Raw genomic sequence first — 27,686 nt, 5'->3', positions numbered from 1 at the left:
TCTAATTTTGGCCTTTTTTCTTCCACCTCTTTAAATCTTTCCTCAAAAAATCTAGCCACTTCTAACTTAACTCTACAAGGCTCCCCAACCCAACTTCCATTAATATGCACACTCCTCAACATCTTCTCCAATTAACACAAGCATGGAAGTAACTTGTGTTTCTATCACCTCCCTCCACCCATCTAGCTCTTGACTTTTGTCTAGCCAAAGATTCATTACAAGCCACCATCCTCCAAAACTTCTCTTGTAATTCCATTTTCTTTTATTTATTTCTTCTTCACTAAGCTCCATGTCATCCTCCTTATGTTTTAATTCACTCAATTATCGTTCTACATGTTATTGTAAAATTTGCAAGTTCCCAAAAGTTGTGACATTCCATATCTTCAAACTCTTTTTGATTTCCATCAACTTCTCTTTTAGTACATAGGCTCCCACCCTTGGAAAGACAACTTTTCTCCTAAGCCTCTTCCACAAATTTAACAAAACTTTTATCCAAAAACCAACAATCAAGGACCTTAAAGGTTTAGGTCCTAAATCAATGTTTGTATTCTTCAACAACAAAGGGCAATGACCGGATATGTTTATTTCTAAAACATATTGTGTGCATCCTTGCCACAAAGAGAACCACTCACTTGTAACCATCACCCTATCAATCATACTTTTCGCCCTCTCGTTAGGTCTATACCATGTAAATTTCCTACCTACCATAGGAATATCCTTTACCCCCAAGTCACCAATAAATCTATTAAATTCCTCCCTTTCATCCCCACTACCATCCTCACCCCCAATACCCACTACTCCACTAGGCACCCTCACACTATTAAAATCACCTAAAATGCACCAACATTACACCTCACTATTTAATTTTTTCTCTCCCTCAAAACATCCCACACCCCTCTTCTATCTACTTGATCATTTGGTGCATAAACATTAACAATAACAATCTCCTTACCATTCTCCAGCTATGTTCCTTGTATACCAATAAATCTCTCTCTGATGAAGTGATGTCTAGCTTGGAAGCATCGTTTCTCCCAAATACAAAGCCATCCTCCAGCTGATCCAACCACAAGTGATGCAAGTCACTCCATATCCTCATTCCCCCACATAGAAAAACAAAACTTTTTTTTCTATTGCTTCCTTTTTCGTTTCTGGAAAGCAAAGAAATCGTACTCCTTCCTTTCGTATCATTTTTTTAACAAAGTTCCCCTCCTCCCTCCCCCCCTCCCCCCAATACCTCTCACATTAAATGATAACATCATCATAAAATCCATTTAGTTGTTTTCTTTTGGTGCTTCTCATGTGCCTTCTTTGCCCCCTGGATATCTCCCTTTTCAAATTGTTGAATTTTTCCCACCATATTTCTCTTATTCCCATCAAATGTCAATCAAGTGAATAGGCAATTTAGTTCCTGAGATTGTATCCATTTTGCATATTAGTCTCTAACTTAATATTAAATTCAAAATAGTCCCTATCTTTGCATAAGTGTTACAAAATAGTCATTCCGTTAAATTTTAAAGTAACGCCGTTAGTGAGGTCAATTTTAGTGCCACGTGGACTATCCAACGTGGCACTAAAGGATGACGTGGCATGACACGTGGACGTGCCTCTTAAAAGATACCACGTCATTTGATGATAACAAAACAAGTAAATAGACAATTTAGTCCCTGACTTTGTACCCCTATTGCATATTAGTCTCTAACTTAATGAAAAATTCAAAATAGTCTCTATTTTTTGCATAAGTATTGCAAAATAGTCCTTCCGTTAAATTTTAAAGTAACGCTGTTAGTGAGGTCAATTTTAGTGACACGTCATTTGATGATGATAGAATGAGTGACTTCCTCAAATTTGATGATTCTGAACCAATTGAGGCATATATACGAAAAAGAACCCACACACACTTGCACAAATAAAAAGAACCAAAAATCCACAGCAACAACCTTATCTCTGTAGCCGTCAACACCAATAGGCGAGGTCTGCATAACCATTCTATTTTCCTCTTTTTTTTTCTTCAATTACCATCAATGTATCATTCTGGGTTCTGATTTTGTTTGTGTGTTTTGAATAGGAAGAAAAAAAATCAGAGGAAAACAAAGTGGAAGAGAAAAAAGCAAATGAAGAAGAAAAGAAAGAAGAAGAGAAAAAACCAGAGGAATCAAAAGATGACAAGGAATCCAAGGAGGAATCTGCGCCGCTAGAAATCGTGCAAGGCACAACCTTTGCAATGCATGGACACTTTAAGCATGATTTCTGGCATCTTTTAAGTTAGGGACTATTTTGCAACACTTATACAAAAGATAGGGACTATTTTGAATTTTTCATTAAGTTAGGGACTAATATGCAACAGGGGTACAAAGTTAGGGACTAAATTGCCTATTTACTCATTTTGTTATCATCAAATGACGTAACATCTTTTAGGAGGCACATACACGTGTCATGCCACGTCATCCTTTAGTCCCACGTTGGATAGTCCACATGACACTAAAATTGACCTCACTAACGGCGTTACTTTAAAATTTAACGAAAGGACTATTTTGCAACACTTATGCAAAGATAGGGACTATTTTGAATTTAACATTAAATTAGGGACTAATATGCAAAATAGGTACAATCTCAGGGACTAAATTGCCTATTTACTCTAAATCCTTCTCACTAAAGTCATCAGGAAATTTGGAAAAGAAGAAAATAGTGATTCTCGCATTCATTGTGTTTCCTCTTGTGTGTTCCCTCCCCTCTTTGTTTTACCCTCTCTCTCTCTCTACTTTCTCACTCTTACCTAAAAAACTTGATCATACCGAATTTTTAGACATTTTGTATAATCTAAACATACTTACCCATCAAGTTTGATATAGAATGAGGGAAAGATCATATCCTATAAATTTAATCCTTATTGTAAAAGTATTCAGAAGCATTCCAATGGATTGCAAAAGCATTCAAAAAGACATGAGAGAACCTGAATAACAATGGTTTCAAGAGGTAAATACTAAATACCATAATTTTGTATCGCTATTTATAATGTTGTAATCATGTAACGTTGATCCTATATATTATTCGTGATGAGATAACTATTTATTCGTGATCCATGTAAAAAGATAACAAAAAAATTGGCTAATTCCAATTTATTATCCTAAGATTTATGATTTTTGAAAAAAAAAACAATTTGATTATATTTATCTATTTTGTGAATAATCTCAATTGAATCAATGTTAACAAGAATAAACTGATAATTATTTTTGGGTTTTAAAGGGTCGTGATATGGATATTATCATTTAAAAGGAAAAATAATTTTCAGAATTTGTCTAAGAGGTTTTTCCGGTCATTCTTTTTCTATAATGAAAATCGTGAGGCAATCTAGTTTTTATTTATAATAAAGGATTATTAATAATACATTCTCTAACACACTCTTATTAAAACACACTTTATTATTAATAAAAATTTATTATAAACTACACTATAAAAAGAAATGTTCATTAAATAAAATATGAGACTTCCTAAAATTTATAAATTTTAATAAATTTCAGCTAATAAATAAAGTATGTCTTAAAGGATATTAAAAAATGTGTAACTAAACTTTCTTTTTACTACAATAAAAAATTTCTTCAAGTTTTTGAGGTGTTGAAGAAACAAGATAAGAGAGTTTAGTAAAGGTATTGAGATATTGTAGATATATAAATTTATTGGCAGTTGTTGGGATCAAAGGATTTTGAATATGAACGAATAGCTTTACGTTGAACAAGTAGAGCTAAGGTGTTTCTTTTCTTTTTCATCAATGAGTTTATTGATTTGTGATTCTAGGGCATATTAATCCAGATACTAAAGCGACTGTTTTGATAGTCTCTAAAATGTGAATCTTTTGTCTTAACTTTTGATTTGTAATTTTTTTTTTCCTTGCAAAAACTCTCGTTAAAAACTTTAGTAACGAATTTTTTTCTCCTTCTGTATGTATAATATCAAAATCAAAGAATATAAATCTAGTCATCTAACAAAAAAAATTGATTTGAAATCAGAATTTTAACATCTTTTTTAAATAATTAAGTTTGCTTTACAATCAGTTTTTAATGGAAAAAAAATGTTAAATAAGACAGACATCTTCTTACGAGAGAAATTATTATTTTTTATTGACAAAAGTTAATTGTTAGTTTATTAATTTTTAATGGAAAGTATCCGAACTCATGACTTATTTCTCCCCTCACCATCATATTAATCTTATAAGTTATAACTTCTAATGTGGTGAATTTGGTAATAAAAAACAAGTAATAATCTTTGTTTAGTTGAAACTTGAACGTCAAATACTTAGATAATCTTTGTTTAGTTGGGATTCCTCTATCCTAATTTTGAGGCAACAATTTCTATTATCAATGAGCCTTTAGAAAGTGGAATACTAATAGCGTTTGGAAACTCATTGAGAGGAAAGAAATTACCTTTAGGGTGTAGAAGCTGTAGTTATTAGCTTTTGAAAATTACATCCGCAGTATGAAAAATCACGTCCGAAACATAGAACCAAGTAGGAGTTTATTGTGTAAATAACTGTTAGTCATTTGTGAATCCCTTATTGAAGGACTATTTCTTTATCTTTTATACAATGAGGGCACATATAATTCTAATATTAGAAATAAAGTATGATACAGAATTAGTACACCACACAAATTTTTGTAGTTTTCTTAAAATGTCATAATAAACTTTTTTTCTTTAAATGCTATTTTAGTATCGAGGTATCCGTTTCTTGACAAATTTCATGCCTTAAAAATATAACTTCCGTTTAACTTTTTTTTCTTCTTTATTTTAGATGCCACCAATTGTTTCTGATATAATTTCTACAAATTTGTCGACATATAAAAATGTTGATTTTTTTTGGTAGTTGGCATGTTAATTATTTCAAGCACATATATATGCAGTGTCTGAGGTCACTGTCAAAAAGAAAAAAAAAGTGTACGATGTCACGTTAACACAAAAACTTTATATTGTAGAGCATTGTCAACGTGCGAACTTTTCATTCCATACGTGGGTCCCAACACCACTTACATATGTCACACGTGATTCATGATACACAATTTGAAATTGCAAAATATACTTCTCAGCCGTCGTAATTAACGGTTATACTTGTATTTTATCCTCCATAGTAGTATGCTCTTTCATGGTGTGTTTGGTAGATTAAAATAAAATAAAAATGAATCAAGATGAAAATTTTGGAATTAAAGTGTAAATTCCACCTTATTTTACTGTTCATTCCACTCTCCATTATTCCTCTTTCACTGCAAACCAACGGACCCTCACTTAAATCCTAGTTTTGTACCCTACTTCGACAAAATGCAAGAGGGGGGAGGTGGGGCACTCAATGAAAACTTGTTGGGCCAAAGTTATGTTCGGGAATCAAATACTTCCGGGGTACAAGAAAGATGGGTTGTTTGCATGACATAACATTGGCAACACAAAGTTTATTTCAATTTTTCTTACATCAAAATTGTATTTCTCAGGTCACCCAACAGAAACAACACAATTCATATGGATGGCAAGATATCTTGGAAAATAGAAGATTTCAACCAACTTATCAAAAAAGAAAAAGCGGGTAGAACCCTCTGCAAGAGCAAAAAACAGACACAATGAAAACAAACTTCAGAGTTCAACAAAAAAAAAGTCAGAAGGTCTCTTTGTCATTACCCCATACCTCATTTTATTCTTGTTATTATAGGGTATGTTTGGTGGTTTTCCGTTTAGGGAGCTCCAAAACTTAGTTTGGAGAGTAAACTCATTTTGGTGGCATGTTTGGTTACCCTAAAAGTATGTTTGAACATGAAAAATTTGCCTGAAAACTCAGTTTGGAAAAAGCAAGACTTGGATTACTTTTGCAAACTTTAATCCATACATACACATACTTGTTGGATCACTAAAGTTTCAAAAATCAGCTACCAAGAAACTAAGTAGTAGGTTCAAACTCTTGAGGAAGGTAATGGTAAGTACTAAGGAGACTAAAGAAAGAGATAGAGGAACAATGAAGGCCTCTGAAGTTTACCATGGCCATGCTATATGCGTGTGCAAAAACTGATTTGGTGAGGCGGCAAATAATTTACAAAGGAAATCAAACTTAAGAGTTCACCAGAAAATATGGTATTCAATCCAAAATGGCAGAGAGATCAGGTAATTAAGAAATATACTTTTGCTAGCTAAAAGATACATTCCGTCCAGTGAGAACCAGAAACAACTGTTTAGGCTATGCCGTCAAGAAATTAATTTGTTCTCTCACTAACTCATTTAACCATTCATTCAAAAAAGTCCAACTATGTAAAAACTGACCACCATCAGAATATCATGATCTAGCCTCCAAAGTGTCTGATTGCAAATGCTCTAATTTGCCAATGATTAACGCTTCTTCTTGCTTCCCTTTGCGCTGGATTTTGATGGTGAAGCTACCAAGTATATGAACAGGACCATGATGGAGATCACCGAGATTAGAGATCCATACTTAGCCAGCAACCTCTGTGGACAAGAAAAGTTTGATATTAAGGTAATGACTTTATACAGTGATACATCTAGAAAGTGGTTGCAAAGAATATCATTGAAAAGGTATTAAAGATTGCATTATTTCCTTCATGAATCACACATCTATCTGGGGAGAAAAATGCACAACTAAGCATAACAGATAAACTTTATTTTCAGTGTCATCACTAACACAACTTATCAAATCATCCATTTATCAAGAATGGATCAAGCACCAGAAAGGTGAATGAGACCCATTCATCATGCTTGAACAAAGACATGCAAATTTAACTATCAAAATAGGCAACCCTCATGATAATTCAAACTTATATGTCATTTGCACAGTTATGATGATTGCAACTATAGAGAATATAAAATAATTTTGTCCATACCTTAGCCTGAGATATCAGGTCAAACCAAGTAGAATACATGAAAACAAAAAGTAAATATGTCAGTCAACATAAAAGCAATTGATATTGATTCATGTAACTGTCAAGTTCAAGTATACAGGAAATATACCCATTCAAACTTCTTCTCGGGAGGTCTATCAGAAAGAACATCCAAAGGCAATATGGGAGTTGAATATGCCTCCTAATAGGGAAAAAAACTACTACAATAAGAAACAAGTTGCTCACCAAAAATCAGTGTTGCTAAATGGCAGAGCCATGGCTGCTACGGCAGAATGGCATGGCAGATTTTTCGCCAACTGCCATAAGCAATTTGTGAAAGAAAGCCCGCAATGGCATGTTTACATGGTGGAATTTTGGCATTCCGCCATTGATAACATTGCCAGAAATAAAAAATAGACAACAATTCCAACAGATATTAACCTGCAAAGCAGCCTTTGTGGGAACACGGAACTTTATGACAGCTGGTTCACCAGCAAATACTCCCTTTGATTTTGCCTCCAGCTCAAATGTGTGAGAAATGATGCCACCACTGAAAATAGCACTTGTTTGTAAAAAGAGATGAACTAAAATGCAGCAGAGCAGAAACAGGAGGTAACCTGAAGTAGAGAAAACAATATAGAAAACAATAGGAAACTCACGCATCAAGCCTTTCCCATGACTTTGATGTGCTACCACTGATTACATCAAAAGCATCACTTGGCCAGCTATCGTCTGATAAGCTTACATCATAGGCCGTCCTTTAAAAAAACACAAGAAAATGCATAAGTAAAAAATTCGCAAAATAAAAATAGATACCATACAATAAGATTTTATTTTTTTAAAAACAGAAAATCCTAAATTTAACAATTCAACAAGTTACAGGTGGACAAGGAGTTACAATTTATAAGGCTTGTTTACATAAACGTGATATCCTCTCACATTAAAAAGATAAACAGAGGAACTCAAGAGTTTGGAAATAAAACCATGATTCAACAGAAGTGACAGCACACAAAGACCTATCTTATTGATTGACTCAGTCCTTAACACAATCCTGTAAAACACATGAAGAGGAAAGCTTATGCATTTTGGTACTGTCCTCCAGAAAATCCTTAAAAAGTAAGGGGGCAAACTAATAGTAAGTTTGGTTTCACGTTTGTGTCAAATCAAATGCAACTATTTGTTGTTTCTGTGTTCATTCTCATTATTTGACCTAAAATTAAAGAGTAACGTGCGTATCTAAGCAAATACAACATGCCATTCACTTCTCAATTATCTGAAAACACCCACTCTTCAAATTTACAAGTAGCACCACTAAATGCCCTCAAAAACCCCAATCAAACCACCAAATTCAAAGTTTCCACATCAAATGAAGCATCATCAAGGAACACTCCATTTCCTCAACAATCAGATCAAGCAGATAAAGCAAAATCACCTTTCTTCCCACTTACCTACTCATGCAGGCAAAAGTGGTATGACCCAGATGCTAAAAAAAGTTGCTTATAAACAAAAGTCACTAACTTTTATCATCTCTATCTTCTTTTAAGAAGATCAGATATTACCCTTTTTCATAAATTCCCATACCACTTAAGAATAAGAAAAAAGTAAACAAGATCCAGCTTAAATTTCATCAGCAGCGAAGTAGCACAAACACAATTCAAGCATTTGAATTAAACAAAAAGGAATGAGGGCATGCATGCAAAGGGGAAATTGGGATCTAAGACAACAAAAATTGAAAATTGAAAAAATATGAACGATTTCATGGTAGATCGGAACGTACGAGGTTCCTTGGTTGTAGATGTCGATGGTGACGGAGACCCTTTCGGCGCCGGACTTGAGTCTGTTGAGGGAGGCCTTTTTGTGAGCGACGATGAAGGGGACATCGGAGGAAGCTTGCAAGCACAGCAAAAGGGAAGCTAAGAGCGCAAACGCGATCAGAGCCTTCGCGATTGGATCCGCCATTGGCACTGTGCAGAGAGAGAGAGAAAGAGAGAGTCAATGAGAAATGAAGAGAGAGAGAGAGAGACGGAGAGAGAAGAGAACGTGGGAGTCTTTTTTTAATGTGGTTTGTGATCTGGGGCAATTCGATCGAAGACTAGGGTTGCAAGGGATCGCAGGAAGGAAACAAATACTCCGGTGATTTTATGACCTATTTGGAAAAGAAAAAAAAAACTTAAATATTTGTCTCATATTTTGCTTAATATTTTTGTTCAATTCAACCTTATATTTCACATATTCATCTAGCTATAAAAAAAACATATTCATATAATATATCATAAAAAATAATTTAATTAATTAAAATGTAATAAATAAAAAGAAAAAATAGATTAAATTAAAATGATAAATTTTCTAAAATAAGAGATCAGATGTCTCTATTATGAAATAGGATAAAAAATTAGGCATTTGACAAAATAGATATAACAAAGTTTATTTAAATCCAAAAAATAGAGGAACTTTTAAATATTTTGATATCTCAAATTATTTATTTGTTAGCTTTTTATAAATAAAAGTTTAGATATTAACATGGTGTAACATAAGTAACAAATAATCTTATCTCTTATGTTTAAACTAATGCATGTTTTGGTATAATTCAAAAGACAAATTATTCATAAAGGTATAACATTTTTTATTACTTTGAAAAAAATAAAACTTGAAAAGAATAATATAGACTAAAATACATTTTAGTAATTTATGTTTTTCATTATATTTAGTTTAGTCTCTTATATTTTAAAAGTTCAATTTAGTTCTTTATGTAAAAGTTGTTCTTGACTAACATATTTTGCAACCTGAACTCCAAAATTCTCATACAAAAGTTACTTATAATAGACATTATTCTTATAGATTTTACATCAGTACTACTTCATTGTAAAGTCTTATTAGAAAACTATCAGTGTTTTATTAGGCTATTGGACTATCTTAGGAGGCAAGCAAGAGTCCTTAGGTAACTATTTTTGTAACCAAATATTGAGTAATTGCTATTGTGTGATTGTCTCATTCATGTATTGATCTCAAGGGTAAACCTGAAAACTAATTAATGACCTCGCCCTTCAATGTTTGAGGGAAAGTCTTGCATATAATGGAGTTAATAGCTAAAATAAAAAGTATTTCATCAAGGAATTAACCCACATATTTGTTGGAAGGTTCTTACCTATGTAGGGTTCAATGGTTAAGGGAGCTAGTTATCAATCAAGAATCTCAATCATCGCAATATGCCAACAGGGAAAATGTGATAAGAAAAACCACCTTGAGTTCAATATGCATTAAGCCAAGGTCTTGACATGTGTTGAGTGGGACCTACAACACTATATTAGGGTTCCTCTTGATAAAGTAGCCTTAAGGTCTTGGTAAGTGTCTCTGGGATGATATTTCTTTCAATTGTCTCACACATAACTACAATTTAGTATTAATGGAGGAATTGCGTCCTTAATTTGATTTTGGAGCTCAATTATTTGTGCCTGGAGTTGACAAATAAGTTTGTCTCTATGATTGACTTGAGTGGGACCATTATTAGCCATGCCTTCACAAATTCTTTAGAGTGTTAGAGAAAGTGGTTGGGTGGAGCTTCATCTATAGGTAAATACTTGTGGTGAGAGTTCACTTTTTCCACATAGCCTTTAGGCATGACTTTGAGCCATTTGGTTGAATGTCAAGTGTTGAGCATGGTGAAAGGTTAGAATTGAGTTTATCAGGATCCCAAATACAATGCCAATGAACTGGTTTAGATGTCCAACTTAAGCTTTATCTAAGATTCATGATGCTCTTGTAGTGATTCTCTCTTTGTATATAATTAAGCTTCAATGGAAATGGATTAGGTACTTATCAAGGTACTCTAACACTTAAGTTAGCAAGAATTTTAGCAAAATAATGATAAAGATAATAATGTGTATCTAACACTACCGATGATGGTCATATTTATAATGACACCCTGAGATAGATTGAGATGGATGGTTTAGTGCCCAATGCCCTTATGGGAAGTATTTGCCTATTTGAGAGTAAATTGCTTTTAGTTTATCCCTACTCAAGGTATACTCCCATGCTCCAGGATGCATCAAACTTGCCTTAAAATTGAGTCACTTGTAGTGAACTTCAATCCATACACTCTTGAGATATTAACATTTTGGGCTAGGGTGGTCCAATTCAATAGGTTGGACATTCGATTTGGAATAAATATTTACAACGTAGATATCATAATGTTTATGTTGATAATACTTATTTATGTATGACTTTCTCAAGATGACAAATACAAGTGAAGCATTTGCACTCACCCATCCTTTCTTATCATCCTTATCTTCAACCAAACAAAAGAACATTTATTTTATACTCGTATCAACTAATCTCCATGTAAAAATGTAAGATCAATTATATTACTTTTCTTATTAATATCTTAAAACTCGTACTAGTCATCAACTTGATCAAGATACTAGGTCAATATTAAATACACGACTCAGTAATTATTAAAAATATTAAATATATTCATAATATACATATTTCATTAAAAATATTAAATATATTCATGATATACATATTTCATTTTTGTAAATTTTATTAAATCTCATACGATTTAAAAATCCAATAAAATCACAACATATATTAACATAATTATACTAATATTAAAATTGTTCGTGGTAATAATTGCCACGCCTGAAAGTATGGCTAATTTTCATGACTAAGGAAGTAGTGAAAAATTTAATGTTGAAATTGAAATAAGAGAACCATGATCCTTCATCTTTGTTTATGTCCCAACTTTATCATGTGGGTTTCATACGCAAATTTCACCATAAAGGATCCTACATTTTATTTAATAAATACTTGAATGTATACCTGTACACATGCATGTTTGTATCTAAATGTATTCTTCCGTTTACATAATATAATAAATTCATCATACCAAATGATCCTATATCACATTACTTAATTACTAGTGACTAATATAACAGATTTATTCCCCAAATAATTTAATTGTCATGATAAAAACTCATGTGCAATGACACCAGAGCATGTTGTAGTCGATGTTGGCTGGGCACAACGAACGATGCAAAGGATTGGGTGCGACGACATTCATGTTTCATGTTTACGCAAAACAATGTCGTTTTAAGCTTTTTGAAGAAAAAAAGATTAAAAATGAACAAACCTAATTTGAGTTCATACAATTCCTTGGTTTCTTGTCCCAATTGGTTCATACATGGTCACATGAGTGGGTTAGACTGGCTGCACCACCAGTTCCCAGTTCGATTGGTTCAACCGAGTTGTCAGACAAATCCCTCGACATAAATATTTAAGCACGAAGTTTTTCTTAGTCCTAAGACATATGCATCTAGTGTTTTTATTTTATTCTTTTTAAAAGTCTCATATTAATCCAGCATGATAAAGGGTGACACTTTCAGGAGCCACTTGTCCCCTCTGGATTTCCTTTGGGTCGGCCCAAAGTGTGAGGTGGCCCAAGTCCAAAGAAAGAAATATCTCACACTCCTCCTCGAAAACAAAAGAGCATTGAGTAAGAACAACAAGAGCACATGCAGCGCCAAAAAAGCGAGGAAACATCTTTTCCACCTCGTCCATTTCTCTCTCACTTGAGATTTTGCGTCTCTTCCTTCCCACCTTCACCTTCACCCCATGTTTATCGTGTGCACTTCTCCATCACATTACTATTAATTATTAACCTTCTTCCCTTAACCCATCATCACCACTCACCATGTTGCCATGCGACTACTGCGACTCCAAACCCGCCTTACTCTTCTGCCGAGCTGATTCCGCTAAACTCTGTTTAGTTTGCGACCAGCACGTGCACGCCGCCAACGCCCTCTCCCTCAAGCACGTGCGCTTCCAGATTTGCGACTCCTGCAAGTCCGACACCGCCGTCCTCCGCTGCTCCACCCACAACCTCGTCCTCTGTCACAACTGCGACGTGGACGCCCACGGTGCCGACGCTTCATCCCTCCACCACCACCACCACCACCACCGCCGCCTTCACGGCCTCTCCGGCTGTCCCTCCGTCCCGGAGATCGCCTCCGCGCTGGGCCTTGATTTCCGGGCCCAGGAGCCCGTGGTCCCCACCGCCGCCTCCCGCGATGAGGTCTATGAGCAGGTGCTGGAAATTGCGCGCCAGAGGAACAACGGCCTCGGCGCCGAACAACTCAAGTTCGACGACTCACCCGGAAACGACGTCGTTGTTGTTGTTGACGAGATGCTGATTCAGCAGACGCCGTTCACCTCCTTGCTTATGTTGCAGAATTCTGAATCTGAGTTTGACGCTAGAAAAAGTAACGATAACAACGGTTACGGAACCGAGGCATGGGATCTTCACTGGAATTATAATAACCCCGCGTATCAGCCTCCTCAGGTTTGCAATTTACCTTCCAAATTTTATAAAAATAATTTTTTTTTTACCATGTTATATGATATTGGTACATGACTAATTTTCTCGGAGAATCTGATTTTTTTCTTCACTCCCAATCACACTTTTTTCCGTCCAGAACCCGAGACCATTAATAACTCGAGTTTTTTTTTTTTTTTTTTGAAATTTGATTACTTAATTGCAATGTGAATGGATAATGAATAGCTTAGAGGTGGAAGGTTGCATTGTGTTGTAATTTTGGTAGCTATCTCACTTTCGTTTTCTTTTTACATACATGATTGAGGAAATCTATGTGGGCACGAACAACTTCCTTTTCACATTTACACCATTCCTATTTGGGAATTTTTTTTTTTTAAAAAAAAAAGCTGAATCAAGCAACCTTTGAAAATGATTTTTCAGTTTTACTTGGGTTTGTTTGAGTTTTTATCTTTGTCCTTAATATGGCCGTTTTATGTAACACTCAATCGGTTGAATTTATTATGGCGTACTGGTTCAACCAACGTCCTGGCACGTTTAAATATGGAAGAGTTGGTTAAGACGTAAAAATTATGCCATAATTAGTGCTGACTTTTCTTCCCTGCAGGTGTGGGATTTTCAATTACAAAAATCAACAGATTGCAATGAACCAAGAGTTGTAACATTTGATGGTCTAGAAGTTCCAAAATTGTTTCAGGATGTGCACAACATGAATTACTCAACAATTGGTGATGATATTGATATTCTATCAAGAAATGTAAGCCATTTCTTGGTGCTTAATGGTTTTCAATTTTTGCCATGTGCGCTTTTGAGCTTGATGTATTGCGAGTTACCAATTCTCTGCCACTGAATTGAAACCAGTTCACTTGTGTTACTATAATTTACAAATGACAGGCATGTTCAAGAAGCTATAGTCTACTACTTGTCTCTTTTTATAAAGTTAAGAGTCATTGGATTGCAACTGTTTGTGGGATGTGATGAAATGGTTTCGAATGGGTGATGCCAAGGTATATTGGTTGACGGTTGTGTATCATTGATTCGGGCTCTCTAAGGATGTCGATGGAGTATGCGAATGCTCTATAGGGTTCTTTGTCTTCCAATCATTTAGAGAAATATTGAGATTCTGACACACCTTAAGTATAATGAACCTTTGGATTTCTTTTTTAAACGAAATCAATGTTGAAAAAGAAAGTTGCAGTAGGATTGGGTTAGTGGCTTTGAAATCTGTACATACTGACAAAACTGTGGGCCTTCATAGCTTTGATTAAGTGTACAGAGTTCACATGGGGAGGGACAATAGAGGACGGAAGAATTTAATTGCTAAAGATGCAGAGCCTTCCAACAGTTGCATCCCTATCCATATTATTTAAAAGCCAAAGATGCAATCATGCTTCTCATTCTCAAGTGTGAGATGATACAGAGTATATGATTGTATGTGATAACCACTATCTCCATGTGTTCACATGGGTAATTTGCTTACAATTTATGGTGTTATGACCTGTTATGCAATGATTGCAGTAAAGTTCCCATATGATTTGGCCCTTCCCCTTCCCATTCATTATATGTCAGATGTTTCTATTTTATGTTTGGTTTTAACTTTTATCGGTAGAGAAACTGTGAATAATAAATTATTAATCTTTACAAAAATTGCAGAATCAATCGGATCAGTCATCATCAAGCCATGCAAAGAGGAAAGAAGAGAGCAACAAAAAAGCTAGAGGTGGGTTATCATCAGAGTCCACATTGTTTGAATCCATACCGTATAGTGGCACCAACAATGTCGTTGTCATGGAGCATCTTGTGGGTGGGAATGAGAATGTTAGCACCTTAAAAGCCAGGGTTAGTTTGCAAGAGTTGGCTAAGAATAGAGGGGATGCCATGTTACGCTATAAGGAGAAGAAGAAAACGCGAAGGTATGTTTCCTTTTAATATTGAGTAAATAGTCTATACACTGTCAGCGTAAAAAAAAATTGTGGGTCATCTAATCATATATTAACATTAACAAACTTGTCAACAAGTTTGTTAATTTTAATAATAATCACCTTAAAAGTCATACTTATCATGATTTCTAATTAATTGATAATATAAAAAAATTTATACGTAATATTTTCACATGTGGCAAATGCAAGTGAATATATTATACAGAAACCCATCTATCTATACATGCAGGCAATATGCACCTCATTTTATTTTGAGAAAGATTACATTGTATCTTTATTTTGAAGTATCTGTGTCAAACTTTGCACAGGTACGACAAGCACATTCGCTATGAATCAAGGAAGGCCAGGGCTGATACTAGAAAAAGGGTGAGAGGGAGATTTGTGAAGGCAAGTGATGTTCAAGCATGATGAGTGCGTCTTCAGAAATCTCATCCGAGTTCAATGCTCTTGTGTGTGTACATAAGTTACACTATCAGAGAAATATGGATATAGTATAGTTTTCATGAACTCACTGAGCATTGATATTGGTTGATTGATTTGAATCTTTTTTGGTAGATGATTTATTTGAATTTTTGTTTGTTACATTATGTGGGAAGAGGTTTTTTCGTGTGAGATTCTCACATAAGAGGGTGATATATATAAGAGAGACACCGACAATAAATTGGTGAAATTCTGTTGTAATTTGTCGGGTTATGGTAAAAGTCTCTTGTGTCTCAATCTCTTTCCACGTAATAAGGTCACGTGGAAATCTCACATAAAATAATCTGTTCTCCCACTTCTATTTCCACATTTCAGCTTAGGAATAAAAAAAATGAAATGAACTGAATTCAACTTCAAAATCTCACTTTTGAACAGTCGTGATGTTGTTCATACCAATAAAAAAAAGTCATGCGATGTTACCTCTCACCTAAACGATACAAATCTTCTATAAACCTGTTAAAAATGCGGCCAGGACTTCTGAAGTATAATAATTATTAATAAGTTGTAGATTTAAATAAAAATTGGAAGCTGTCTTATTAACATTAGTATGGGGTATTGTACATTAATTTATAAAGAAGTTTCTTTTAATAAACTCTTATCAAACTATGATTAAAAAAATGCTTAGATGCACAAACACAAAAAGACGTATATAGAAAAGCATTTATGAACAAAAGTCAGTTTCTTAAGTGAATTTTAGTATGTTATTGGATTCTAATTAAGGCTGCATGGTGTTCGGCTTTTCCTTATTGTTATTTTATTGGGCAATACTTCGATTTTTTTTTTAGAAAAAAGGATTTTGTATTTTGGGTGACTTCTCAAGTACAATAATTTGTAAATATTTATTAGTTTGTAATTTATATTTTCCCAACTTATTTCTTAATTTTCAATATTACTTAGCGCCCTAAAGTTAGTATTAAACTCAAAATGTTATAATAACAATTAGAATCAGGCTCAATAAGTCTAAACTCATAGATAAGTCAGGAAAAAAAGTGTAATATTTTTCACTTTTCAGAGGGATTTAGTAATATAAAAGAAGTTTAAGAAAGGAAATTTAAGTATAAAATTATCAACCATAAACTTCTCCATAAGTACTTTTAAAAGAAAAAAATAAGAAAAAAATGAGTTTTTTTATAAGCTAAAATTAACTTATACATAAGTTAATTTGTAAAAGTTATCTTATATTAGTTTTTTTAAAAGATGATTTTTAATTTATGCATAAGTCATTTTTTTCTTATGAAGAAGTTTATTTTATTTTCTTTCTATTAGAGATATTTATGAAAAAGTTTATTCAAACATACTACAAAAATATAAAGTGTAATTTATTATAGAATTAATTGCAGAGTAGTTTAGATGGAATTGAGTTCGCGATAAAGCAAGGCAAAACATCCATAGTTATGGAGGAAAATATAATGATACATATAAAACTTGTGAGGTTCGATGTAAGGAAACAAAATATTTATCAATTATGTGACATCATGTTAATGGGAAAAAATCATATTATTAAAAGAATTACCGATGATTTGATTAATTCAATCACGAATTTGGTCTAAGAACCAAATTTAAAGCATTGAATCTATTGCTTACCAAAAAATTATGAAAGTGGATCCTTGCAAGACTAGATCTATGACTAGTAGTATTAGAGATTGGAACAAAACAGTTGTTTTTACCAATTCAAATGTGAACCATATCAAATATTGGTGTTAGGTGTGTAGTTTGGAGTTTGGACCCGGCTTCATAAATCTGCGGTCAAATGGACCAAGTCATATAACTATATAAGTGCCTGTTTAGATGAGTCAAAAAAGCTCGTTTATACTTGTCGTTAAACGTGTTAATTGTTATAAACAAGCGCACCTTTTTGTTGAAAACTTTTTATTTTCTCTAGTTGCGGGTATGTCTCATTTATTGTTGTATCATTTTGAGTTTAATATAATTTCCATTCGCCCCTCCCCCAAAAAGACATGCTAATTGTTAACCCATAAAAGATATGCACATATACTAATTTTTGTTTCTTTATAAATTACTAATTTTTGACCTTTTTAACAGTTTGTTTATATATATATATATAAAAGGTGATTTTTATGTAATTTTTTTTTTTATATAAACAAGAATCATCCCAAAAAAATGTAGGTATTTTTTTGTATTGAATTGTTTATGGTGATGCATAATAAATAAAGCATCCCAAAATAAGTCAATATAATAAAATAAAGATAACAAAAATCAATTGAGTTATTATGTAATAAAGTATGTATTGAAGTTAAAAATAGGCCTCATAATTATTTATGTCTATTTTGTTTTTTTTTAAATGACTATAAATTGTCCAAACATATTTGTAATTCTTCAACTATTCTCACATGTCCAAAATATCTTATAAAAGAAAATGTAAATAAAATTAATTCAATATAGTGAAGTTGATAATAAACTATTCATCAAATAATTTAAATGAATTTAATTTTTATAACAATTTTACATGATGATATAACATAATGTATACTTAATATATATATATATATATATATATATATATATATATATATATATATATATATATATATATATATATATATATATAAAAGAATACATGATAAATTATATTTTGAAGTTTAACAAAATGAAAACTTTTGTCATAGCATACTTTTTATATAAAAGATGTCAAAGTTTTAATCTTACATTTTCCTAAAATGAAAAATCAATATTGAAGAGTACGAAAAAATAATATGCTAATAAATATTAAAAAATAGATAAAAATATATGATAGAAAATAACAAATAGTAGCCGCACTTGATTTAAATTTAAAAGACTTTTCCATATTATCATTTGAAGTCATATTTAAATTATCTTAGTTAACAAAAATATTTTTGTTAATAGGTTTTCATTACAAAAGATAGAAAATATTTATTATTAAAAAAAATTATTTAATTTTCATTAATATATCTTTGTTACCCAAATATTTTTTTTTCTATCATATATTTTTTAATTTTATTTTACCATTATACTATAAAGATACAATAGAATCTGTTAATTTAAACGTATATTATATATTAACATCATGTCATTTATAATTATATTTATATATTTCAATTTACATTCATTATATCTTTAATTATGGTTGATTGACATGATGCCTATTCAAAATTTTGACAACTTCCAATATGAGAAATATAATAAACACTGCTAAAATTATGATCCTTTATTTTTGACACAAAAATAATATGAAATTATGACCATTAATAAACATTTTTATTTAAATTAAATTTTCACATAAAAAGTGACAAATATTAAAAATTATGCTATATTTTTTGTCCGTCAATTGACACGAAATTATGCTTTTACATATAAATTTTTAATTTTTATTATCACATTCAAGTTTTATATTTTATATAAAATATTTTTATAAAAACTTTAATTGTACAATTATATGATTCGAAATAAATATGATTGACTTATCATAAATTTATCACTCTTTTTTTACTAAATAGATTTACTATTCTAAAAACTAAAGAAATATTTATATAAATTTAGTGTGTAATTTTCATTTTTTAATTTTTAATCTAATTAAAATAATTTTGCATAATCATAAGTTTTTCACTTTAAAGTGTAAAAAAATGATTAGGATTTACTATTCTTATACATAAAATTACTATTATAAAAAAAACTCTGTTTACTATGATTGTCTAATAAGAATCTTTCAGTATAATATTGAAAATTAGTAAAATATTTTATAAATCTTTACTTTTAATTCAAAATTTAATCCAACAATATGATTTATCTTAATAAAAAAAATTAACATAACATTTCACATTTTGAATTAATTTATTTCTTAAATTAAAGTTTGCAAATATTAAATAAGTTAACGGTTTTGAAAATATTGAATTAAATGAATGCCTTAAATATGATATAATGATACATTATTAAGCATTAAATATCAATTAAATGATACAATTTAAATTACATGATACTATGATACAAATAAGAATAAAGCTTTTCGTCAAAATAAATTCTATTAATAATATCATAAATTCAATTTTTAAAATATTTATGGTTATAAATGTAGAAGAATGGATTCTAATTCAAAATTTCCATTAATTTATACTAATTACAATTAAGTCAAAATTAATTTATGAAAAATGAATTAGAAAGTTTATAAATATTAAATTAAATTTGAATAAATCAATTTTAAAGTTTAAAGATTTTAGAGTTAAAATTTTGAGTTTCTAAATGCTAACACATTTTAATGTTTTTATTCTAATGAATTAAAAATAAAGAATTGATCTCTTTAACACATAAAATTAAATTTGTAAAATATATTTTTTATAAATATTTTATGATGTATTTTTTTAGGGAACTTAGAAATTATCATTATTTTTTTAAAATTATGTATTGAGTTGGTGTCAATTAAATTTCCACATGAAACAATAAAAGTATTAGAACTTATGCTAAATTTTTTGCACCACTTATAACGAAATTAGACATGAATTTAGCAATCAATAAAAATTTGGAAACGCTTATACCTAATGTATTTATAATTTTTTTTAAATTGAAATTTTTTTATTTGAATTTTTATTACAATAAATTGAGTTTTTTCTTTTTTATTTTGATTTATAATTAGTTATATTTCCTTATCAAAAGTACAAATATCTTTAATATTAAACATTATCAAAATGACAACAAATAATCAATAATTCGAAGTTTTAATTATTCATGATGCATTTTTTGTATTTTCGATTAAATTTTTAAATTTATAATCAAAATATATAGCACAAATTATTAAAGGTTTGGACCCTTAACCGTAAATGTAGAATAGGTTTCTAAACTTATATAAGATTATTTTATAATAATTTTAAATGTGAAATTATTTGATTCAAAATATAAAGATTATGTTAAATAATTTAAATTAAAATTAAAATTTTAAAATATTTATTTATTCGATCAATTACAAATTTTCAATTCATTATTTTAATACTTTTATGGAACCTACCTTGAAAAATATTAAGAAAATCGAAATAAAACTTTTCCCTCACCCATATACAGGAGAACGCATGAAAAATAATAAAAAATATAAAACAAAATGAATACAACATATAAAACAAATTGAAATCTGAACTTAATGTGTACAGGTTAACACATCACATAAAAGATAATAATTTTTTTAAAAGACAAATCTTATCTAATAGACCTACTAATTTTTTAAAACATGAATAAATAAAAGAAAGAATTACTGAAACAAACTAAAATAATAACAAATAAACTAATTTTGTGTGTGCATTTGAGCATTATTTTAAAGTCAATGCCTGTTACATAATAATAATGAAAAACTAAAATCAAAAAAATTAATTTACTCTTCTATTTAATCATTTTCACATATAGTTACCTCTCAAATCTATTAGAGACAAACACATACCCCATCATCGTTAGAGGATCTTCTCCTCCATACATCCTTGAACAAAACAACTTTTGCCATAGCTGATTCCACACAACTGTCTTCATCACCATCAATCAAAGATGAATGCATATAACTCTTATCTATTTAATAGTTAACCACAAATTATCAAAGTTCTTCCAATAGGTTTTAACCAAATTACCATAAATGAAATTTTGAAAGTAGATGTATGTATTCACATTTATATAATGTGTATTAACAGAAAGATCATATAGTGATTTATCTCTTGTGTTCCTTTGGTGGTTGTTTCTGGAAGAGGAAACCATCACAATTATTCAATTTGACAATTAAAAACAAAATCACACCGATTAGGCATGAGAAATTTGAGAAGAAAAGAAGAGGAAGAAAAAAAGAAGACTCATGGTCATGGTGGCCAACAATAGAGACAACAAGCCCCTAACTTTGCTTTTGATTGACTGAAAATTGAAAATCGAAAGTATAATACAAAAGCATGTGATTATTGTTACCACTAAGTGTGAAGTCAAAAATAAAAAGTATAGATATGATGTAAGAAAAGAAGAAAATCATTAGGCTTTGTTCCCTATCTTTGTCACATTCCAATTGCAAATACAAAGTTGGAAACTTCAAATCCTTCCCCCTCTTTAAACGCCTTTATCACCTCCTCTTCCTTCTCTTCCATTTCTGCTTCTTGTAATGAATAATTTACATCAAAACTCGATGAACCTACCATTGTTAGGTATCATCCTTTAAAAAACCAACAACAAATAAACCTTGCTCTTCTATTTTTTCTTTCTTACTCTTCAAAAGATGACAATTAACTTTCTCATAGAAGTCTTTTGCAGGATATCATGTGTTTAAACAGAATAAAAATATAATGCAACATAAAATTAGAAATTATTATTCTGTCACAATTTCCAAAATGGTGTATATTGAAATATAGAAAATCAAACAATGGTATGAATTAAAATCACTAATTTTTATTATTGATTAAAACCGCTAATTAATGTATCATCAATGTGAATAATTAATTTCTCTATTAATTTAAATTACTCTCCTTTAAAATAAAAATATTTTGATTAAATTTTTTCCACACAATTACTAATTTAACTCCATTTATGAGGCAAAATGACATTTACAAAAATATCCCCACCCACTTCCTTTTATATATATAAAAATTTTACTTGTAGGTTGCTTAAAATAGTTCGCATGGAACCTTATATATCTTTCTTTTTTAGTTTTTCTTACTCTAAATATACTTAATACAAACTTTTAATAAGGATTTTAATTACTACCTTTGGACCAAAACTATTGACGTCTAATGTTAATGTACACAGTTTAAAAAAATATATAATACTACTTATAAACCACATATTTAATCTAAAATATTCTCATTTAATATCTATGATGGAATCCATTGTGGAATAAATCATAATTATTAAACAAGGATATATGAAAAGAAAATAATTAAGGAGACTTGGAAGATGTAAAACATCAATAGTTTTAGAAGTAAAATAAGAAGCTAAAACATCAATAATTTTAGTTAGAAAATAGCAATTATAACTTAATTATTTTTTTAAAATTTTATTCGAGTAATTAAGTTGATTCATAAACCTCAAAATATAAATTGTTTACTCTATAAGATTTCACATACCAACTCATGTGGACTAATACTAACTTGACTCTCCTAGTCTCCTTAAGAGTTGAACCCATGTCCTCACTATATATTGCACCCACTCTCAACACTTTTTTTTTTACAGTAAAGACTGGAATTCATTCAACTGAAATAGAGTTATTTACATCACTCTGCAAAGAAGAGTAGATTTAGAATATTTCAAATTTTGATCTCCCCATAATGGTAGGAAGACCCAAGTATGTCATCGAGGTTTCCATTGCCTTAAGACCAAGGATCCTTTGGAGCTAGATTTATCGTAGGCACGTTTTTGCTGCAGGACAACTTGGATTTGTGGAGGTTTATCTTCTAACCAAATGCTTCCTCATACTTCCTCAAAATTATACCAAAAGAGACAGAACACAAAAGGGGGAGGGGTTGTGTAAATTTTTCACAGTTACTATGAATTTTAGAACTTTGCCTTGACCATTATTGTAGGAAGCAATTTTATTTTAACCATTTTTCTATGAAGGCATGCTATATTTTATTTTTTTTTATAATTTTTTTACAATGAACTTTTGTAAAATTGGGTCCTATAAATTGGCCACTGTAGGAAGCAATTTGCACAGTTTTCACATTCTTATCCTTATTCTCATTTTCATTCTCGGATTCTCCAATTCCAATTTTAAATCTTGTTTTATTTGTTCCTTGTCATATGGATTCAAATCAATTTAATTGACAAACTTATATGAATTTTTTGCAAAATTACAAATAACCTCCTTCAAACGAAAATCCGCAACATCTTTCTTCGTTGTTTCCTTACATGTCACTACCACTTCCATCAATGAGCAAAAATTCTCATATTCCTCCTTATTTCATCCCCTACTTTTCAATTGAAGAGGACAAACTTTTCATTAGTTCGTGGATTAATGTCTCACTCGATTCAATCGTCGGTGATGATAAAAAATTAGAGGCTTTTTGGAAAAGGATTGTAGAAAATTACACCACACATCGTGACAATTTAATTGAGAGATCCAACAATCAACTGAAATCTTGATGGCAAAAAATTCACAATGTTGTTCAAAAGTTCAACGGTTGTTACAAGCAAGCTGTTACTTTCAAAAAAAGTGGTTACACGCAGAACGATGTGATGATTAATGCATATGCTATTTGGAAGGACGACAAAAAAAAAAGGATTTCGCTTTAAAACATGCATGGCGGTTGTTAAGACATCAACCTAGATGGTTAGAACAATGCAAAAAAGTTCCTTCGAAAAGAACATAGCTGAATGAAAATTGGAATTACTCATCGTCATCTACTCCAGAGACACCGATTAATGTTTCTAAAAATGACACTCCTACACCACTGGCTCGCCTAATGGGACAAAATACAACCAAAAGGAGGCTCAAAGTAAAAGGAACATCTTCTTCTAAACCGGTTGTGGACTTGTCTGCCATTGAAAAAGAAATGAAGGAAAGAAATGTTGTCCAAAAACAAATAACAGAGATAATGGAGTCTGATAACGTCATGAAGTTGTACGATATTCTTATAAATGACATGTCTAACATGACTGAAGATCAACGCAAGAAACACGAAATCACTTGTAATTATATTTTAAAGAAGTTTAGTAGTTAGTGTTTATGTTTTAAATTATTGTTGATTAGTTGTCTGCCTAAGTTTGTTTTTAATTAGTTTTTTATTAGTTTAGTAGTTTGTTTTTTATGTGTTAAGTTATCAGTGATTATGTTATAACACATTTTCAATTAGTTGAGTGATGAAGTTTATTTTTAATTAGACAAGTTATTTGTTAATGCATAAATTTTAAGTTGTTATAAAAACTAGTTGTTACATAAACTAGCCGTTGTTGATGATGCTATTTAATTGTTTAGTTTCTTTTCATTCATGCAATACTTTCTTCTTCAAAATTCTTGTGTCTTTTTCTACTCCCACTCAGTCATAAAATGGCCCGAAACTCTGACTTCGATAGAGTTTGGCAGCATATTATTGATGAAGCACTTAAAGACAACACATATGAAGAAATCATGAGATATTTATGTTAGTTGCAACAACAAGTAAAGAGTAGCAATCAACCTAGACGAATACGAAGAAACATAAATCGCAACCATGAAGACGAACATAGTCGCTTGATGAATGACTACTTCTCTAAAAATTGCGTATGTACAGAGAGTCAATTTTGACGGAGGTTCCGACTACGAAAGTAGTTGTTCCTTTGAATTGTAGAAACTCTCAATAATTGTTATCCATATTTCCAAATGAGATATGATGCATTTGGTAGAAGGGGTCTTTCACTTTTACAGAAGTGCACTACAACAATTCGTATATTGGCATACGGTTCCCCTTTCGATAGTGTGGATGAGTATGTCAGAATTGGTGAAAGCACTGTAGTTGAATGCTTAAAAGATTTTGTAAAGGGTGTGAATGAGGCATTTGGAGATGAGTATCTAAGAAGGCTTAACAACAACGACATCAATCGCCTACTACAAATTGGAGAGACACATGAGTTTCTAGGTATGGTGGGTTCTATTGATTACATGCATTGAGAATGAAAAAATTGTCCAGTTGCATGGCAAAGACAATATCGTAGAAGTAATCATCGGAAACCCACAATAATACTTGAGACTGTCAAGCCACAAGACTTGTGGATTTTACATGCATATTTCGAAGTTGCAAGTTCAAACAATGATATTAATGTGTTTAATGACATTTTGCAAGGTCGAGCTCCTCTAGTACTATTTACAATTAATGAACCACACAATATGGGGTACTATCTTGCAGATGACATTTATTCTGATTGAGCCACATTAGTGAAGAGCATCCCAATGCCACAGGAAGAGAAAAAAAAGTTATTTGCAAAATGTCAAGAAGCAGCAAGAAAGGATGTGGTCCATCGCGTAATTGACAAATAGGTACCATGAAGAACATAATCTTGACATACATTATATTGCATAACATGATTGTTGAAGACGAACGAGATACATACAATGATATTGATCTTGGCATACTTATATTGCATAACATTAATGTTGATTATGATCATATTGATGAAGAGATTTTAAACATTGACGTATTTCATGGTACCCATCCTGACTTTGTTGCATACCTACAAACAAGACATATATGCATACAGGAGGAGTTCATCAATAACTTCAATTATACTTTGTGGAACATATTTGAGAACATTTTAGTTACAACAATGATGAAATTTAATTTTTGTTGCCAATGTCAATATTTGTATTTTTTTTTTTATCAATTTTATGTATTATTGTAAGTTTAAATTATATTGGTAAATAAATACTTTATTTGTTAATAAATTATATATTTTTAATTAAATTTTTTTCAAAATTAAAAAAAAATATTTAATTATTTTTAATTGAATTAAAAATAAATATTAGAAGGTGAATCTTTTGTGAATCTAAAAAAATAATTTATGATCTTAAAATAATATATATTATTAAAGTGAAAAACTTAATATTAAGAGTAATGTAATATTATAAAATTAAAAAAAATGATTAAAATTTGAAAGGATCTATCATACAACATTATTCTATTTTGACCTTCTGACATATGTTATTTTTGAGCAAGTTCCAACGATGGCGTTCATGAATTTTCTCTCGTCTAGCCTTCCAAGTAAACACTTTTTGTTCGAATCTCGGCCCCCGAGAAAGGTTGCTCGTGGAAATTACTTTAAAGTCATTGCGTATTTAAAGAATAGATTGTGACTCGGTACGGCATTTCAATATGGGTCTATAAGTTTTTTTTTTTCCTTCAAAAAGTTATAAAAATTAATAATACATCTTACTCCCCCTGCTCTAGCGTAAAACTTTTTTACAATGCAATTTAATTAGTCATCAAAACAATGTAAAATTAAATGTGGTGCTAGATTATTTGATGCATATAAAAAATTAATAAAAAATGAAAAAAGAATTATAAGTTTATAAAAATAATCTTATTATTAATATGAATCTTGTTAATTAGTATCTTTAGGATATTAATTAAAAAATTAAAAGAAAAAATTATTTATTATAAAAATTATAGGAGAATGTATAAAAAACGATAGACAACACAATTTTACACATTTTAATAAAACTTATTTTTCTATTAATTTCTTAACCAGTACCTTAAGGGCACTAGTTAATATTTGACTATTAATATTACATTGTAAAGCTAAAGTGTCACTAAGGATATTAATAGAAAAATAAATAATATTACATTAAAAGCTAACATGAAACTTATTTTGAGACCATTTTTTTTACATACGACACTAATTTTGTGACAAAATAAGTATTTCAATTATAATCTATTATATATAATAAATTTTTTGAATTTAATCATGATGGTTTTAAAAATTTCAATTGAAAATACAGATTTTTTATAGGCTTAAATGCAATTTTGGTACCTCTATTTTATTCAATCCATAATTTTAGTTCTTTCTTTTTAAAATAAAGATATTTAATTTCTTTGTTTAAAAAAGTTCTCAATTTTAATTCCCTTATTTCAAAATAGATACATTTTGTCTTATTTTAAAAAATTCACAAATTTAGTCCCCAATATTTTTTAAAAAAACAGCAATTTTTGTCAAATCTTCAACTTTATATGCGTTTTATTTCCTTTATCTTTTACATTATAATTAATTAAATTATTTTTTGATGATATCTTAAATCAATATGTTAGGTTCAATATTAACTTAATCAAAATAAAAGAAATAAAACATAAATAAAATTGAGAATTTGATTAAAATTGAAAATTTTATAAATTAAGAGGACCAAATGTTTCTATTTTGAAATATGTAACTAAAATCTCAAATTTTTTAAAGAGATAAACCAAATGTTTTTATTTTAAAATAAAAAGACTAAAATTGCTGATTATAAAAGATAAAAAGACCAAAATTATATTTAAATTATTTTTTTATATTGATAATCCATATAATTCATCTGCCGGAATATAACTTGTAAGTAAAATGTTTTATTTTACAATATGTGGAAACAAGGAAATGGAAAGTTCATATAAGGATAATACTGACAATATATTTATGAAAAATCACACATCTTAT

The 27,686-nt window shown here is 30.4% G+C and overlaps 2 protein-coding genes across 2 annotated transcripts; one reads left to right on the top strand and one right to left on the bottom strand.

The window, feature by feature from the left end:
- Positions 1–6,317: 6,317 nt before the first annotated feature.
- Positions 6,318–8,954, bottom strand: LOC100306406 (uncharacterized). Its single transcript, NM_001251422.2, has 6 exons — positions 8,638–8,954; positions 7,520–7,618; positions 7,302–7,410; positions 6,991–7,062; positions 6,864–6,869; positions 6,318–6,471 (listed from the first exon to the last, which is right to left on the bottom strand). The coding sequence occupies exons 1-6, from the start codon at positions 8,817–8,819 to the stop codon at positions 6,355–6,357; spliced, it is 585 nt and encodes a 194-aa protein (NP_001238351.1). The 5' UTR covers positions 8,820–8,954; the 3' UTR covers positions 6,318–6,354.
- Positions 8,955–12,549: 3,595 nt separating this feature from the next.
- Positions 12,550–15,536, top strand: COL17 (zinc finger protein CONSTANS-LIKE 14-like). Its single transcript, NM_001292012.1, is given in 4 exon segments — positions 12,550–13,197; positions 13,796–13,945; positions 14,842–15,101; positions 15,437–15,536. Coding segments are annotated over 4 exon segments (1,158 nt in total).
- Positions 15,537–27,686: the final 12,150 nt, after the last annotated feature.

Source organism: Glycine max, chromosome 19, assembly GCF_000004515.6.
Source record: "Glycine max cultivar Williams 82 chromosome 19, Glycine_max_v4.0, whole genome shotgun sequence".
NCBI classification, from domain to species: Eukaryota; Viridiplantae; Streptophyta; class Magnoliopsida; order Fabales; family Fabaceae; genus Glycine; species Glycine max.
The sequence above is the reverse complement of the archived record's forward strand: the minus strand, read 5'-3'. Positions and strand labels throughout refer to the sequence as shown.

Excerpts from the sequence above, each read along its gene's own strand:
- LOC100306406 (NM_001251422.2), bottom strand. The coding sequence starts at position 8,819 with ATGGCGGATCCAATCGCGAAGGCTCTGATCGCGTTTGCGCTCTTAGCT. Across the intron at positions 7,619-8,637 it reads ATCTACAACCAAGGAACCTC|GACGGCCTATGATGTAAGCT; the intron begins GTACGTTCCGAT and ends GTTTTTTTAAAG. Across the intron at positions 7,063-7,301 it reads CCACAAAGGCTGCTTTGCAG|GAGGCATATTCAACTCCCAT; the intron begins GTTAATATCTGT and ends TTTCCCTATTAG.